The 17,587-nt window shown below is 38.7% G+C and overlaps 2 protein-coding genes across 3 annotated transcripts in view; both read right to left on the bottom strand.

Moving 5' to 3' along the window:
• The window catches only part of chd5 (chromodomain helicase DNA binding protein 5), a 49,187-nt gene extending 43,400 nt beyond the window's left edge, over window positions 1-5,787 (bottom strand). For both annotated transcript variants that reach the window (XM_026932854.3, XM_026932852.3), the window contains exon 1: window positions 4,570-5,787. In XM_026932854.3, the coding sequence (XP_026788655.3) occupies window positions 4,570-4,636 (67 nt within the window). In that variant the 5' untranslated portion in view covers window positions 4,637-5,787. The remainder of the gene's footprint in view (window positions 1-4,569) is intronic.
• Window positions 5,788-7,440: 1,653 nt separating this feature from the next.
• rpl22 (ribosomal protein L22) lies at window positions 7,441-10,988 on the bottom strand. Its single transcript, XM_026932471.3, has 4 exons — window positions 10,880-10,988; window positions 10,065-10,169; window positions 9,143-9,267; window positions 7,441-7,628 (listed from the first exon to the last, which is right to left on the bottom strand). Exons 1-4 carry the CDS (start codon window positions 10,931-10,933, stop codon window positions 7,484-7,486), a joined length of 429 nt encoding a protein of 142 aa, XP_026788272.1. The 5' UTR covers window positions 10,934-10,988; the 3' UTR covers window positions 7,441-7,483.
• Window positions 10,989-17,587: the final 6,599 nt, after the last annotated feature.

Genomic DNA, 17,587 nt, shown 5'->3' on the forward strand with positions numbered 1-17,587 from the left:
TTAACTGGAAATAATAACTTCTGTGTGCTTTAGGAAAACAGGCCCAGGAATTAAAAGATTTACATAAACTTTTTTTTTTTTTTAATCTTAAATCTTCTATGGAAATTGGGCAAGGGATCACATGAAAATATTCAGAAAATTATTTCACAGAGCTCCATTTAACTCAGGATTATATAAGATACGCTCCAAATGTGATGAAGATACACAGTTAACACTCATTATATTATCCAGATGTTTGCTGGTTAGCTTACTCGAGCTCTGGCTTGCGATGCTGCATTAAAAGTTCAGCGACGCTTAAATGAGCATAAATGAGTGTGGCTGCTGCATTACATTCATCTAATCAGGTGAGGGCTTGAAGAGAGACTTTTAATTTGCCATAACAAAATCCAGGTAAACATCATAGGACCAGGCAGGTGCAGTGAGCAGAATGCGATTGTGTGGATTGTGTGGATTGTGTGGACTCATGGTGTGACGCTTTGGTTTAGTTCAAACCAAGCAATTGTAAAAATTAATGGGAGGAGTCTGGGGAGAGTTTACGGATTTTATTTCTGCGTCCCCTCTTACGTTAGCTTTCATACTTGATTTTCATACAAACGTGATTAAAAAAATTCAAGAAATTTAACAGAGTTAGATAAAAGACAGAACGTTTTAGACTGACTGATGAATCGTACAGAGCTTTTGTAGGAAATATCCATAAATATGCTCTAGAATCACCCGAGGTCCGCACCAAAGTGCGAACGCTGCTTTCTCACCTTTCCAAAGACGTGTGGACTGAACGCTGCATATGTTAGTGCACACTTCTGACCTTCACTCAAGTCGGAACGGCATTTTCCGAAATCAATAAATCCGCTCTTGAATTATACATGCATCAATCTGCAGAACGGTGGCGTAGTTTATATGCAAAATCTGACCTAAAATATTCAGCTTTGGCTATGAATTTATTTGATCCATTTGCTCTTCTGAAGAAAGGACAGGAAAAATTATTCAAAGTCAAATGACTCAAGGAGTCGTATTAAGGATAGTTCTAACCCGATATTATTTCGGAGCGGCCCCGAGTCAGCTGAAGGCGAGAAAACTATGACGGCATTGATTTTATCAAGCCGAGCGCCATGGTGGTATAAAGAAGCGTAAGCGTGGCCCGGCTTCGAGGCCACTTCATCACATCTCTCCCAGCGTGGCACCTGCACCCCGCAGGAAGGGAGAGACTGATCTGACTGTGAGATTGATGAGTCTTGTTTACGAGCTACAGAGGAGCTCCCTCAATTCTTGGAGTGTATTAAAAGCAACATTAGAAGCCTTATTTCAGAAAATAGATCCACCGCAGATTCGCATTAAGAGGAAGTGGAGACAGATGAGGCTAGGTCCAGTCAGCGATTTGTAATAAAATTTTAAGGAGGATATTGGGTTTAAACGCCATCTCTCTTAAAACTCATCATCCAGCCAGTCTGTACTGTAAATGTAAATCACGTTATTAATGCTACATAGCGTAATCTCTGTCAATCAAGCAATCAAGCCGTGCTTCGCACCATTGTTTGCACCGTAGGACGTCATATTACCTTCTCACGATTTAGCGTTTTAAACAATCGTGATAAAAATATGGAATCATCCAGAACTGACAGGCTAAAGAAAGGAGCATTTCCACCATTTTCCACCATTTCAGGTTTAAGAAGAGAGTACAGGAGGGCATAATAATATTACCAGCTGTGTAGTTGGGAACCGTTTGCTTGCAGCTGCAATCGTAAAGCTCAGCTGGATGATGGATTTTTAGGTGATTCTGCAGTAATGCACCTTAAACAGGAAAAAAAATGCATAACAGTGCATTATCGATATATAATCCTTTTACGAATCGGTTGTCTCGTGTCCACAGGGACGACATTTTCACTGTTGCTGCTGTGCAAAGCGTTTGAACGTGTCTGCGGTGACTGGCAGGGACAGTGCACTTAATCACTTTTTACTTAGCATCACCATTAACCTTATTTTGTAGTGTTCATTTTGACACTACTATGTTGGTTTTTTTAATCGTTTTTTTCTCTCTTGCAGCCTTTTTTGGTCGAAATTTTTCGATCACATCCCTAACAAATATAGAGAAATGATTTTAAATATCTAATTGTCTAACAATAGCAAAATTGAACCATTCACTCGAAAGCAAGGAAGCCGCGGGAGCATGTGAGATTGGGCGAAGGGGGCGGGGCTTCCTGGTAGTGTCAGTTAATATTGCAGAGATCAAAACATTTGTGCAAACCATTCCAGATTCATATATCGATTGGTTAATCTCTCATTTTATTCGGGAGAAAAGGACTGCTCTTTTGGCACATCTTGAAGTGATAACTCTAGCGTCCTCTGATTGTGGAGCTCCTACACAAACTACACAAACTACAAATTGTAGAGCTCCTACACAAACTAGAGGTAAATCTCAGGCTTCCACACGACACGATACACTTTCGATTCTCAAAGCAACAATATTTGATGATAGCACTGAATCTGCTAGGTTACTACGTAGAGAAAGACTTTTGAAGTATCAGACTTACGGACAAATTACCTTCCTAGCATATGACATTATTTACAGTTAATATCAGTCTAAAATATCAGTTGTCTGTGCTTTTTTTTTATGATTGTGGCCTAATTTCATTTCAATCGTAGCCTTTTAAATCGATCCATGAGTCCAAATGGCTTGATCGTTACACCCTTAAAACAGTTTTTAGGTTTGGTATTATAATATGAGTAGCTGGAGTACACGTCACTATATACCGTAGCAGTGGAATATCTTGTAGAGACAATTCAATCATGTTACACAAGACTAATAAGGTCAATATAGAACTGGATTAAAAATCATTTAAATTCCATTAACACACATTAAAAAGCCTCCCAATTCACTACAAACCATCCGCAAAGTGTAACCTAGACAGATGATACTCTCAGGCATGTAAAAACACATGCAAACTTAATAACATCTACAAAAAAAAACAACAAAAAAAGTATATTTACTGACAAGTTCTGGGGAGGAATGGAGGATGAATATGATCGTAAATATCACATATGGTTTGATTTTTCAGCTACAGTGTGAATTACCGCAGCTGACAATCTCTTCAATGATGGTGACTGTGTGTGCAAATTCACACAAATGAAGGGCAGGTACTAAATTTGAAGAAAACAGACTAAGACTGCCAGTTGAAAACAAAAAAAAACATTCATTTAGTTTCAATATTTAAGTAATGTTATATATTTTCATGTTAGATATTCATCGCACATTCCCACCTCTGACGCTGAGAGTCATGTCCATGCTCATTAATCTTACGTTTATAATCGTACTTTAAACAGGTTCCCGATGCATCTCACTGCCTATAACCGGCGTTCTAAATGAGTTTCATTTTAGATTTACACTTTCACAAATCTCTTTGACGTCCGACTTCACCATAAGGAATAAAACACGAGGCATGCTGTTATAGGAATAATCAACCAAGAAGCAGAGTTACTATACGGTGATTCATTTCCTATAAACCGGAAAGGCAGATCACGCTGATTGATGACGTACTCATCTTCTATAATCACAGGTCTATCGTTAGAGGATCTTCATTGGAAGACCTAAAATGGAGGACGCCTTTTATCGGATGTTCTGTTATAGAATTCGGCCGAGATTTTTACTGGGATCCGTGTGACAAGTAATAATCTTAAAAGACGGCTGAAATCGCACGTTTTTTTAGTTCGTCCCACTGCGTTAGCCTGAAGTGCTCTACCTGGTTTCCCTTTCAGAAAAGCAGAACCTCCTTACAAAGCTAACTCTGGTAACCATCCAAAGAACTCTATTTTTAATATCGCCAAGATATATACGCAAATCCCCCAAATTGTAACTTGGACAAATTACTGTACATGTACCAAACTAAAGGACGTTTTATCTGTCCAATTGAATCCAGATGCTGAAATGGTGAGAAGTAGTATGTAAAGTGATGTTTTCCTGTCACACGTGGCTCTTTGGAGGAATCCTGGCCAGATTCTTTGCCCAAGACAAAAGCAGCGAGCCGGCCTCCAGCTCTGTCCCATGATGCATTGTTTTATAATTTACTTAAGAACATATAAATAAGTTTAAAATAATTACATGCAAAGATTAATGCATGAAAAAAGGATGATCCATCTTAGATATTTTGAGCTCTTCTTGTAATAGAATAGAAGCCATTTATCTGTCATTTATATGCAAAAGAAAACGGCTGAAAATAAACTAGAGAAGCACAAAGGCATGCAGGATCCAAGGATGGTCGGCTAGACTGCAAGCTTCCTGTGAGGGACAGTACAGGAGCTCATGACGCGTTATGATAACGTGGTTAGGACATCTCTGTGTCACTGCGTCCTGCCCCCTTTTCTTCACAAGGTGCAAAGAGTTCGAGCTTTTCTTTTCTTTTTTTCTACCCCCTGCATTCAACCCAGCAGCAGGAACATCTCTGAAGGCTACAAACTCCCTCCTTCCTTCCTTCCTTCCTTCCTTCCTTCCCTCCCTCCCTCTGTCTCTTCCTCCCTTCTTTCCTTCTTTCCTTCCTCCTCCCATGTCCACTTCATTCATTCACTCACTCCCCTCACCTGGCACGTCGTCTTCAAAATCCAAATCGTCTTGGCCCTCTTCCTCGTTGCTCAGCGATCCGGGCATCTTCACCGCATAACACACACACACACATACACATACACACACGCGCGCGCGCCCTCACGCACAAAAATTACATCCGTGCGTCCGGGGGAGTTTAAAAAAACAAAAAGTCGCACAAACTCCCGATTAAGCAACGCCTTTTTTAAAGGACTAGATGAAGAATGTAAAAAGGGGGACAGCTGAAGGTGAGGATTTTTTTATTAATTTTTTTTTTTTTTTTACTAAAAAGCACAAAAAAAGCTCTGGAGGTCTGGAGTCGCTCCGGTCTTTTCTTTCCCTCTTCCTCCTCTATCCAAAAATCCTCGGGTCTGAAAATAAGAGACGAAAATGGAACACACATGCCCAGCTCCAGCTCGTGACGTCTGGTCTGTTGCCATGGCAATCCATCCCATAATTGCGCAGGCAACTAGTTAGTAATGCTGCCCTGGTAACCAGGTGTTACTAGTAGTGAGCGGAAGCGCGTGAGTGGTATCTGTGCATAAGTGTGTGTGTGTGTGTGTGTGTGTAAACAGCGCCGCGTGCCCCCTCATCTCTCACGCGCATTGTCCCTCTTTTTTTATCCCCTCCCCGGTCGAGTGTGTCCGCGCGCGCGGAGAAAACGCGGGAGGTTACGTCGGGATATACGCGGAGAAAGTTGTCTCGTGCCAGCGCGCGGAAACGGAAAGCGAGCAGCCAGCCGTCTTTGCGACAGTTAACGTTAGGCCTTCAGGATGGATAACGCGCCCCTTTTGTTTGGGTCACATGATTCCTTTTCTTTCTTTTATCCGGAGCTCGTGCATTTACAGGTGTCTGTTAATATAGGATGCGCGAGGAAGATATTTTTTTTTTTTTTTTTTTTTTTTTTTTTGTAATGCTGTTATTTCAGTGAAGGGCATCCTGCTTCTGTGTTTATTTTAGCTTAGCTTAGCTCTGTGGAAGCCAACATGGCCCCGGTACCGGGACTTTGAGATTAAAATAAACAGACGTTTAATAGGCAAAGATTCGTTGCGCTGTTCCGCGCGCGCGCATGGCTGCTGCTGCTGCTGCTGCTCGCTCTACACAGCCGGCTGCAAGTCACGAGCGGTTGTCAAGGTTACCGCAGCTGGAAGGCGCTCGAGACAAAGAAGGGAAAAAACGCACGAGCACTCTGTACAATCAGCAACAGTCTAACTCTTAATGTTTATCCACTTTTTTGTGTAGATTTTATATTCAGTTTTAGCTTCTTGTCTTTATTGTTTTATAATGTATTTTGAAATAAAGCAGGTTGGGATATTATAAATAAAAAGGGCTATATTGTTATTAAGAATGTATAATAAAGCATATAATTACAAAAGGAAGCTGTAGTGGGTTATATACTACTACTAATAATAAAAATAATAATAATAATAATAGTCGTTACTATTTTTCTGACTGTAATGTTGACATAAATAAAGCTTAAAACTTAAACTTAAAAATGTTCTATATTGTTATTATGGATCCTTTTTACTTACATGTATATTATAGCATATAAAGCAATAGTAAGTTATAAAAGTATAGCTATACTTTTATACATACATTATATATATATATATATATATATATATATATATATATATATATATATATATATATATGTGTGTGTGTGTGTGTGTGTGTGTGTGTGTGTGTGTGTGTGTGTGTATATAAAATTGTTTTAAGTGTTGGTATTGTATTTCATAACTTTCTAAGTAGCTCTACTGAACACAATTTATTCTTAAATACACTATATGGCCAAAAGTTTGTGGACACCTGACCATCACACCCGTACATGTTTCTTCCCAAAACTGTTGCCACAAATTTGAAAGCACACAATTGTACAAAATGTCTTTGTATGTTGTAGAATTACAGTTTCCGTTCACTGGAACTAAGAGGCCCAAACCTGCTCCAGCATGACAATGCCTCTGTGCACAAAGCGAGCTCCATGAAGACATGCTGTGTGAAGGTTGGAGTGGAAGAACTCGAGTGTCCTGCACAGAGCCCTGACCTCAACCCCACTGAACACCTTTGGGATGAACTGGAACATTATCTGCACCCCAGACCTCCTCACCAACATCAGTGCCTGATCCCACTAATGCTCTTGTGGCTGAATGAGCACAAATCCCCACAGCCACGCTCCAAAATCTAGTGGAAAGCCTTCCCAGAAGAGTGGAGGTTATTATAACAGCAAAGAGGGAAGAAATCTGGATTTTGATGATCAACAAGCACATATGGGTGTGGTCAGGTGTCCACACACCTTTAGCCATCTAGTTTATCTCTGAAATCCTATATAAAGTCATTTTTTTCCAACACTCGTTACATCAGCTTGAGTTTACATTTTTCCACTTACCTATTTACTGGCACATTCTTTACATTAGATTTAGCTGCCATACATATTTATTTCACTTTACTTTGTATCATACTTCACTACTATATTTGTGACAAACTCTGACATTTGTTCCTATTCTCTCTGACATTTGTGTGAAATGTTCTATATAAATAAAGTTTATTATCTGTGCTTACAAATATTATACAGTCCATTATAAACAGCACCTTTAAATACACAGGTCTCTTTTTTCCCTCAAAGCTAAACTACACCTTCAATTATTGAAAATGAAAAAAGGTGCAGTTACCAGCACTTATTCTTAAAATAAGTCAACATGCTCTGCTTATTATTTAAAGCAAAGGAGCCACAAGAACCCCAAAGCCAGACGATCCCTCGCTTTACACTGCCCATAATCCTGTTCAGTAAAATTCCTATTATTCACGTCACACAGAAATCAACTTATCTTCATATTCAACCATTCAGTATGCAAAATGAAGACAGAGTCCAATTCTTTTGAAAATTTATTAATTTTACAAAAGAACAGCATGGGTTTAATCCTCGTCCTCTTCCTCCTCCTCGTCCTGGTTGATCTGGAAGTAGCGCAGCTCGTAGCTTTCCTTGGTGTTTGCCACGACGCGCAGCCAGTCTCGCAGGTTGTTCTTCTTCAGGTACTTTTTGGTGAGATATTTCAAGTACCTTTGGAACAAGAGGAGAGACAAACAGGCTCAGAAATGTAATGAATCCACATGCATATCCAACATGAACACGACAGTCTTAATTACCACTGAAATTAACACCACAATCATTGTATACACTTTTTTATATTTAAAAAAAAAAAAAAAAAAAAAAAGGCTGCAAATAGAGTGCCGAATGTGTCAGGAGTTGCCAACACTGCTAACAGGAACATCCTACCAGGCAGAGAAAAATTTTCACCGCAAAAAGAATTTTACCACAAAAACTCTAGTGGATGAGATGGCTAGTATTTCTTCCAGATGTGCGCCAAACAGTAAGAAAACAGCGAGGCAACAGTAAAATTTTCTTTGAAAGAACTAAAGACACCACAGTCCCTCCCACTAGCCTCACAATAACTGAGGCTCATGAACTCCCAGGTCAAAGTTCACCTAGATAAAGGCACAGTAACAGCTATCAAAAGCAAGCACACCTTTTTCCACATTCCACTTCCTTTCAGTGAATTTGCTGTTCTTCCTTGTTTAGCTGAAAAAGCTGAAAAGTAGTAGTCGGGGTCTCTCATATTTGTAGCAAGGGGTCAAAAACCGTAAATGCTATGCCTAACCCGTAGGCGTCAGCCGCTCTGATACAGACAATGCACACATGGAAATCTAACAGCATTGCCTTATGCATTACACCTTAAAACTTACCAGCAGCCTGAAACTGCTTTAATCCTGAGCATGTCCGTGCGAGGCTGTTTCACACTGCACATATCTGTATTCTCTCCTCACCAGATTTTAATCACATGCATTTACACTTCTATTCAAAGGTGTCACGGTTTTAACCAGATTACAATGTCTGCATCACACCTGACACGCATACAAGCCCCTAAACCTCAACCGCAAACTTCCTGTTTCCTGAGGAGAACAGCCAAACTGGTGCGAGTTGACAGGAAGGCCCCGGTAACTTATAAACACTCTTTACAAACGTGGTGAGCAGAAAAGCATCTCAGAATGCACGGCACGTTGAATCCTGAGGTGGATGGGCTACGACAGCAGAAGACCACATCAGGTTCCACTCCTGGCAGCCAAGAACAGGGAACTGAGATTACTGAAACTGGACAACTGATGACTGCAAAAAGACCAGATGATGTTTTTATTTATTTTATTTTTTTTTCTATCCAGATGTTTGGGTGAGTCTGTGCCAACTGTAGCCTCAGTTTCCTGTTCTTGGCTGACACAAGTGGAACCCGATGTGGTCTTCTGCTGTTGTAGTTATAATTAAACATGTATAACTCACTGCTGACTTTCATTACTGCTTGAGAAGAAATAAAAGGCGGATGCTTGATGACTTCAGTCAGTGAAACCTAGAACGTTTTTGGAAACTTTATTTATTTGTATAGCACTGAACTTCCCTTTTACTTGTCGAGGCATAATTCTGGGTTCTGCACACCTACAGACAACTACAAAAAGCAAAACAAAAAGACTATAAGAAGTGCAGCAGGCTTGCAAGAAGTTCTTAGTCATAGCTCCCAAACTAACCTCTTAGAGAAGGGGATGTCTGAGGTCACTGTGATCTTGCTCTTGCTTCTTTCGATGGACACCACGCCACCGCCCAAGTTCCCAGCTTTACCATTCACTTTGATGCGCTCCTGCAGGAACTGCTCCTACATGGAGAACAGGATGGGCAAAAAAAATCTCATCTGCTTGCCTATAAATGAGAATGGTTGCATGCACACCAATAATCTGATTATCTGATTTTTTATTAGATGATTCAATTGGTGATGAAAAAAAAAAAAAAAAATTTATTCATTAATCTTCAGTGAGCGCTTTATCATGGTCAGGGTTGCAGTGGATCTGGGGTCTATATCCCAGGAATACTGGGTGCAGGGAACAATTCTCTCTCTCTCTTACACACACACACACTCGGTCAATTTAGAGTCTACACTCCACCTACTGGAATGTTTCTGTGAGGTGGCAGTAAACTGGAGATCCCGGAGTATACCCACATGGTCCAGCAGAGAACATGTGAAACAGTAACCCGGGCTCCGGATCGAACCAGGGACCCTGGAGTTATGAGGCAGCAATACTACCAGCTGTTTTAACACAGCTGGATTTTCAGGTTAATCTGATATCTTTCTGTGAACTTCATGTGTGCTTGTGTATAAGTATAACCTAAAGAAAGATTTTTAAAAAATTAAAAAGCCTAAGGTGCAATTTGAAACCTTGAAGCACCATGTTCTCGAAGTTAACACTTTTTAGGTCATAAGTCACATATCCTGTGAACTTCTGTGCTCTTCACCTGCTCGAGTTTCCCTGCAACATCCCAGAAATCGCACCAGTCCTGGTAGACCTTTTTTTTTTTTTCAGGATTTCTTTGCTAACTTCCACAGAGTGCATGCCTGAATGTGGCTCTAATATAAAATTTGTTTACGTTACATGACAGATCTTCCTGTATACGTACAAAGTTGGCAGCGTCCATGATGCCATCCTCGACAGGGTGGGTGCAGTCCAGCGTGAACTTCAGGACCTGCTTCTTCTTCTTGCCACCCTTCACTACAGGCTTCTTCTGTAAATACAATCAGACCGAGTGACTAAACAGACCGTGTCTTTGGACGATCACACCAGAAACGGCAGAGGAACCGAGGAACAGTAGGATTAGTCTCAGAAATGCACTGGGAAGAAACTAACTATTCCTGGCTCTTGTTATACAAGGTTTTGCTTATAAGCCGATCAGTTAGCTATGGAAAAATGGCTCACATGCATATAACATAAGCTTTTAACATTCAAACATTTCTTAGAGTTTATAATTTGTTATATAGCATTGTTATATAGCAAAATATAAGGACATAAACATACTTTTGCTCCCATCCTACATTCATAGCTACACCTCTATCACTAGACAGCATGTCATTTACATTCACGTTAGCCTGGCTTTAGCTTGTCTCAATCCCAATCCACTTTCTATTAAACATAACAATGCAACATATATAATGTAAATCCCATCACTCAACACCCTATCTAGTGCACTTAGACTGAGAATAATGATGTATTTTTGGCTTCAGCCTTTCATTACAACCTACAACGTGGTTTCCTAGGCCTCGTTTCAGACCCACTATAAACAAACGCTCATAAATCCGCAGGTTTTGTGTGTAACCGGAATTTAATCACGTAGAATATAAGGTGAGGGGTTCGAATACAAGCTGTAACATTTTCAGACCCCAAACCAGGACGAGACACGAGATATTCGGCGCTTTTCAGGCACCCATTCGTACTTACAAGCGGAGCCATGGCGGACTCTTTTGGCAGAAAGGGAGGAGGAAGGGCGCGCATGCGCTTTGAGCGCCTGTCAGTGAATCGATCACAGATCTAATCGAGGAGCTCCAGGAAATGTAATCGAGTGCGTGAGAGAAATTAGTCGGTTCGTGTTCATTTGTCAGAAGTCATTTTTGCTTACAGAAATGGTCAGAAAGATAAAAAAATATATATATTTATATTTATGAAATCTATTTAGTTTGCTCCACAGTACAAAAGATGTAAGGAATAAATCATTCAGAGCTGCACTGTTTGAGGAAATAATCAAGGATAGGGTGTGATGAAGCAGAGGTTCTCAGAAGTTCATTAGTGTTTTATTCCTCTTATACCACAACAATTTGCCAAAGATTAAAAGATTTACTTATTAATGAACGACTTTGTACATTTTAACTGTTTATTATATTTAATTACAAGATTAATCTCACCAAAATCATGGATCTATACTCCATCAGGGCTAAGAGAAGAGCAGTGAAAATTGCCACTGATCCCAAACATGCAAGCAGCCACGTCACTGCCAAGCCGCCATCGCAGAGACGCTGTGGGTCCATCACCTCCTGAACCACACGCCACCGCTACGTTTCAGACACTATTCAGTTACTCAACCACCCCACAACATGAACTGCTCCTACAGGGAGAGCACAGGGGGGAAATCTCATCAGCTTGCCTATAAAGGAGTACATTTACATGCACACTAATAATCTGATTATCTGTTTTTTTTATTGCTGTTTTATTATTACATACTATTTTATTATGATTATTTTTATTTAATATTCAACTGGCTATGAAAAAAGACACCTTTATTCATTAGTAAGCACTTTATCTTGGTCAGGGTTGCAGTGGGTCTGGGGTCTATATCCCAGGAATACTGGGTGCAAGGCAGGAATACACCCTGGACAGGACACAAGGTCACACACACACTCAAGGTCAATTAAGAGTCAACAATCCACGTACTGGAGAGCGAGGTGGGAGGAAACTGGAGAACCCGGCATATACCCATATGGCCTAGCAGAGAACATCTGAAACAGTAACACGGGCTCAGGATCGAACCAGGGACCCTGGAGTTATGAGGCAGCAATACTACCCACTGCACAGCTGTTTTAACACAGCAGCCACCCAACTACCTCAAACTTTTTTGCACATTGCAGTTTGCACACACAGTATGTTACACACATTCACACACTCTTTTGTCTCATGCCCGGTCTTTGTGTAATCATAGCACTATTGCAATGTCTGTTGTTTGATGTCATGTATAATCTGTGGTTACTGCACTGTCTGATCCTGCTGCACTGTTTGGTTGTTCCATTGTCTGTTGTTATTTGTTGCACTGTATGTTTTGATGTACTGTTTAACGTTGCACATGGGCACCAAACCTCAAAGCTCAACTCACAGGCAATAGAGTGCTTCTGACTCTGATTCTTAATGTAGTGGAATTTGAGAAGTTTGTACCTCTTATCTTACGTTTTCTGTCTTGGAGACTTTCCCAGGATGAACTTACATTCTGTAGATCATCTGCTATTTAAATTCCTGTGTAAGTTCTTATTATAGCAAAGATAATAACCTCTCTTAAGACAAATAACACAGCTTGTCGTATAAGCGAGAAGACGTAAAACCATCTGCCATGAGGAGTTGAAGTTTCAGCTTTACTGTTCAAAGCACTGACATTGGAGAAACGTCAAATAAATGACTCTTCGGAGAAATTTTCTATGTTTTTATTCAGTTTATGTGGAGCATCTGCCATACAAGTCCCTGTATATGATGTTACTATAGAAACAACATATTAAAACAAGTGAATCAGTCCAAATCTCTGATTTACAGTCAGAGCTGCTGTTATAGAAAATTAATGAGCACCTTCTGACTGATTGCAATTTATAACTCAAGAACTCTGTGGGATAAAAAAGCAAATAAAATACTGTATAACAAACATATTCGACACAACTTCACAGAGAATCTTTATTAGCTCAGTGAAAGTCAGTTATGTCAAGTCAATATGACTGTAAACATTTAAAAAATGGCAGATTCAAATTTTAAATAAACAATTCAGTACTTATTTTTAATTTTTTTTTATTTTTCTATTTTTGACTTGGGTTATACATAGCTAGTTACTCCATCTTTTAATGACAGCTACTTTATTTTTGCTAGATAGATAGGACATTAGCTAGCCAATTAACAAGTCAACATGATTACTGAAGAAAATCTCTTCATCTAAGTTGTGCTGAGTGAAAGTGATTAATAGTAATAATTAATTAATAGTTAATAGTAATCAAAATCAAAAATTAATATTCTAAAATCAGTAACATGCAATACATGATCTTTTGAGCTTAACCATATGAGAATGAGCTATACTGTAGTTGAATATTCTTAAGCAATGCAATTTTGCTTGCAAAATGGCAGTTTTAAAAGTATTGGCACCCATGAAAAAACCTCTACAGACAAAAAATAATCCCTGGATAATAATAATTATCCCAAATCTCTGGAAGCATAGAGTAGAACAGATCTTGGATCAGCTCTTCCTTATTTTCATACCAACCTTCACTGCTATGTCCTAATGTAAAGCTGCTTGTTTCCTGAATTGCACTGCTGATTGGCATTTTCTGTAGATAGACATGCTGCAGGCGAACAGATGGACTCCCCTGAGCTCTAATTACCACAAAACAGAACTGCATGTGTACGGAGGGAAACACAATGCTGTCGCTTTGCATTCACAGTATAGAGCTGGGTGCAAAGGTTTGTACACCCATACTGGATGACATTTATAGCAAGTTTGTTTTCACTGACTTTCCTTCTTTATTACAAGTAACAAAAATGGTCAAAATGCCCATTTTAAGATGAATGATGAAACAATCAAGCTGATATTTTTAAATATGATATAAATGATATAAATATAGACTATTATTTCTACTTTTTTTTTTTTTATTCCTCTAAGGACTATTTCTGGTCTCCTGTGGCTTGTTTTACGTGAATTCACACCCTAATGAGACACATTAACTAGAGCATGTCAGCACGGATGAGCTTGCTAATAAAGATAACCGCACATTAGGTTTAGATTCAATATGTACTGTAGGTCCTGGATATGAGTATTAAATGAACATTTTTTGAGATAAGCTGTAAAATAGAAGTCATGTTTTCACCCAGAAAGTAAGAGAGATGAAAACTTTTACTTTTTTTGAATAGTTTACTGACATACAGTAACTCAAATGCATTCCTGGATAATAAAGTGTAAAGGTTTGTATTAAATTTTTGATAAATGACCTGTAAATGATTAAAAACTAGACCCTAATGTAACATGTAAATTGTTTCATTAAAAAAGTTTTAAGGATACAGTCAAAAAAGCATAAAAAAATATTTTCTGCACATGTATGGTAAGCACACAATCCCGATTCAATTAGCAATTAATACTTTACTCTGAGGAATGGAAGGAATGGAAATTATAGCAGAAGCTCTCAATCAAAACCAGCCTCAGTGGAAAGATGCCAAGCTTGATTGGTCCCATTTGTGTGTTCACTAAGCAAGGCTGGTACCTGCTGGGTCTCAGTGACAAAAAGTCTAGTTGGACTTCAGAGAATTCAGAGATCTGATCTGATTCATATTCCTGACTGTAGAACAATTAAGATGGTTTCAACTCTTTTTAAAATGACTAGTTACAGTTAAATTATATAAATAGCATCAAACGCTGGACTTTTCAGGTTGTGCTTCACACTCTCCCGTTAAACCACCCCTCACATATTTTCTCTCAGCATCTGATGAGAGTAAATATTAACTAAACTGATGAGAATTATTACAGAGGAACAAAATATGAAAGAAGTAAGTAACTTCCACTGGCAGTGTAACATTAGATATTATATTACTCTCTCTGTCAGCTAATATATTGCATTGATATGTTAGAATAGTTGTGTATATAACACAGAAATATGCAGGGTATATACACAGTTCCAAAATCATCATATTAATGTTTTCAGTTTTATTGTATCTGTGAATTTTTTTGAGCAATGATATTGTATACACACAGTATACCTACAACTTATACCTATACAGTATACCTACCCCTGTGTCAGGTTAGGAACCTTAGGTAATATAATATTTAAAGTTGTAAAAATCCTTTTTTTTTTTTTTTTCATTTCTTACTAGTACAAATAATGTTTAAACTTATGTAGAAATGACAAAAATAATAATAATAATAATAATAATAGTTTAAGGCATTGTCTCAGAACGTGTATTACATAGCTGAAAAAAGAAACCCAGTTTGGAAATCTGTCTTTATACATGTAATTTCTTAAATCAGACCAAAATTTTTATTGATCTCATACTGAAAAATAAATGAACAAAATGTTTCTTCCATATGTGCTGCATATACAGTTTGTGGAACTACACAATGACGCAATGACTGTGTTACACCACCCTCTACTGGATCCAACCATATCCAACATAAATCATTTTGGCTGATGGTTTGTGGTTTATACCTTGGCATGCACATCCATTAAAAAAAAATTATATGTATGTGTGTGTGTGTGTGTGTGTGTGTATGGCCTAAAAATATGTTCGACATTTCCCTAACCAAATAATTGAATCATTTAGTAGTGCTGTTGCTGTATGTCATTTAATGTTCTCTTTGACAATCTAAGGTTGTGAATAGATTTTGTGATATAAAAACTGATATTGGTTTATTTTGAAATTGTTCCAGTCCTGTACGAAATACAATAAGCACGAGGGGGGAAAAAAACCACTTTGGGGTGTGCTGTTATAGGAAAATACTCAATGATAGCATGTTGTGATGAAGTAGAGTTACTGTTACCATCTTAACATTGATGAAAAAATGAACAGAAGATAAGGTTGAAAAGAGGTTCAGCTGAGATGCTGTTCAAAAGATATGAAAAAGGTTGAAGGCAGTTATAAAAACAAACTGTGGGACAACACGTCTTTGCAGAATATTTATAATCATATTCATAAAGGACGATGCTCATTTTTATGCAGACTTATAAGCATATTTGAATGGGGGTAATCTCTGGGCATTAGCAGTTTTGAAAAATTAATTCAAATTCAAATTATGTGGAGCCAGTTGATGTGGTTCGGGCACCTTACGAGAATGCCTCCTGGTCAGCTCCTGCTTGAGATGTATCAAACCCAGGATCTGCTAAAGAGATTACATCTTTCAGTTCACCTGGGAGTGTCTGGGGATCCCCCAGGAGAAGCTGGGATCTGTGGCCGAGGCTGTGGATAGAGTAGTCTGGACTGACCCTCTCAGCCTGCTGCCACCATGACCCCCACCAGGAAAAGCAGAAAGAAAATGAATGCTAAATGAAGTGGTCCTTCAGTTTTAATGGTCCTCCTTATGAGTGCCATCAAACCCACTCTCTGAAATGAACATAATATACAGTATATATGACTTGCTGTTGAAATGAAGTGTGCATATGCAGCTCTTGCCTTCTCCTTCATCTCTACAAACAGCAAAGATGCTTCAGACATTGGCCTGGGAGGCTATTCTCCTGCTCAAGGCCATGCTCAGAGAAGTGCACTCATTTGCATGCACTCTATATCCTCTACGGATCGTATTCAACAGCATGCAGGCCAGACTTCTCACCAGGAGGGGGCACAAAGCGTGCACAGATTTCCGAAGTATCAAGACATGGTGTTCATGTACAATGTTTCAGAGGACAATGTATTTTGATTTACAGATAAATATGTACATTTTTTTAAAAATACAGTTAAAAGGAAATGGTATAAGGTTAGCTTAAAAATTGTACTAATTTAGATTATGTGATATTATATATTGGCCCATTTAATTTCTAAATAATTTACAGTTACAGAGAAGAACAGGATTCTGTTAACCAACGCTGCCTAAACTGATTTTCTCAATGAGTTTCTCAGTGATCTTCAGTCCAAAGACATATAATATGTAAGGAATTAAAAAGGACAGAGTGTGTTGTTATAGGAAAATAATCAACAACAGGGTAAAAGTTACTGTTATCACTCTGAAGTAGATTATTTACCAGAAAGTCCTGTGTCCCAAAGTCGAAAAACTTAAAGTTACAGCTTTACCTCTCAGCTTTACTGGAGCCTCCTTCCATAAATGCTAAATAAACTTTTCCTCTCAGAAAATATCACCATTAAATGATTACACATGTTTCTTAAATTCATTTATGTGGAGGATCTGCAATACAAGTACTTGTGAATTAGCTGTTAATAAAGAAACAATAAGATATTAGAAAAAGCATTGCTATAAACTTTGCAGACAGAATTGCTGTCCAAGCTGCTGTCATAGAAAATTAATCAACACCCTCTGACCAGTAGGAATCACGCATTCAATTATGCAGTTCAGGGAAATGTCAGCCTGCTTCAGTGAAGTGTATTATGTCTTAAAGTTCACTGTTACTCCATACATGTTTTGACATGCTTTTGTTATAGTTCATCTACCATGCTATCTGGAGAGATGGACGTTATAGTACAGTGGTTATGGTTCCACAAGCTTGCCACTGAACTGGGTTACATTTCAGTGACTTCTTTAAATGAGATTTTTCAAGGCTCTGTCCTCCATCCCACTCACTGTACTGCCTGGAGACTCACCATGGCTGTCTTCTAGGAATTTAGCTAAAGACTATTTATATCTGAATATCTCTGAATCGTAGTGTGCATAGGGTACACAGAGGTACAAATTCTGATTGAGAAAAAGAAATCCTG

Source organism: Pangasianodon hypophthalmus, chromosome 20 (assembly GCF_027358585.1).
Source record: "Pangasianodon hypophthalmus isolate fPanHyp1 chromosome 20, fPanHyp1.pri, whole genome shotgun sequence".
Lineage (NCBI taxonomy): Eukaryota > Metazoa > Chordata > Actinopteri > Siluriformes > Pangasiidae > Pangasianodon > Pangasianodon hypophthalmus.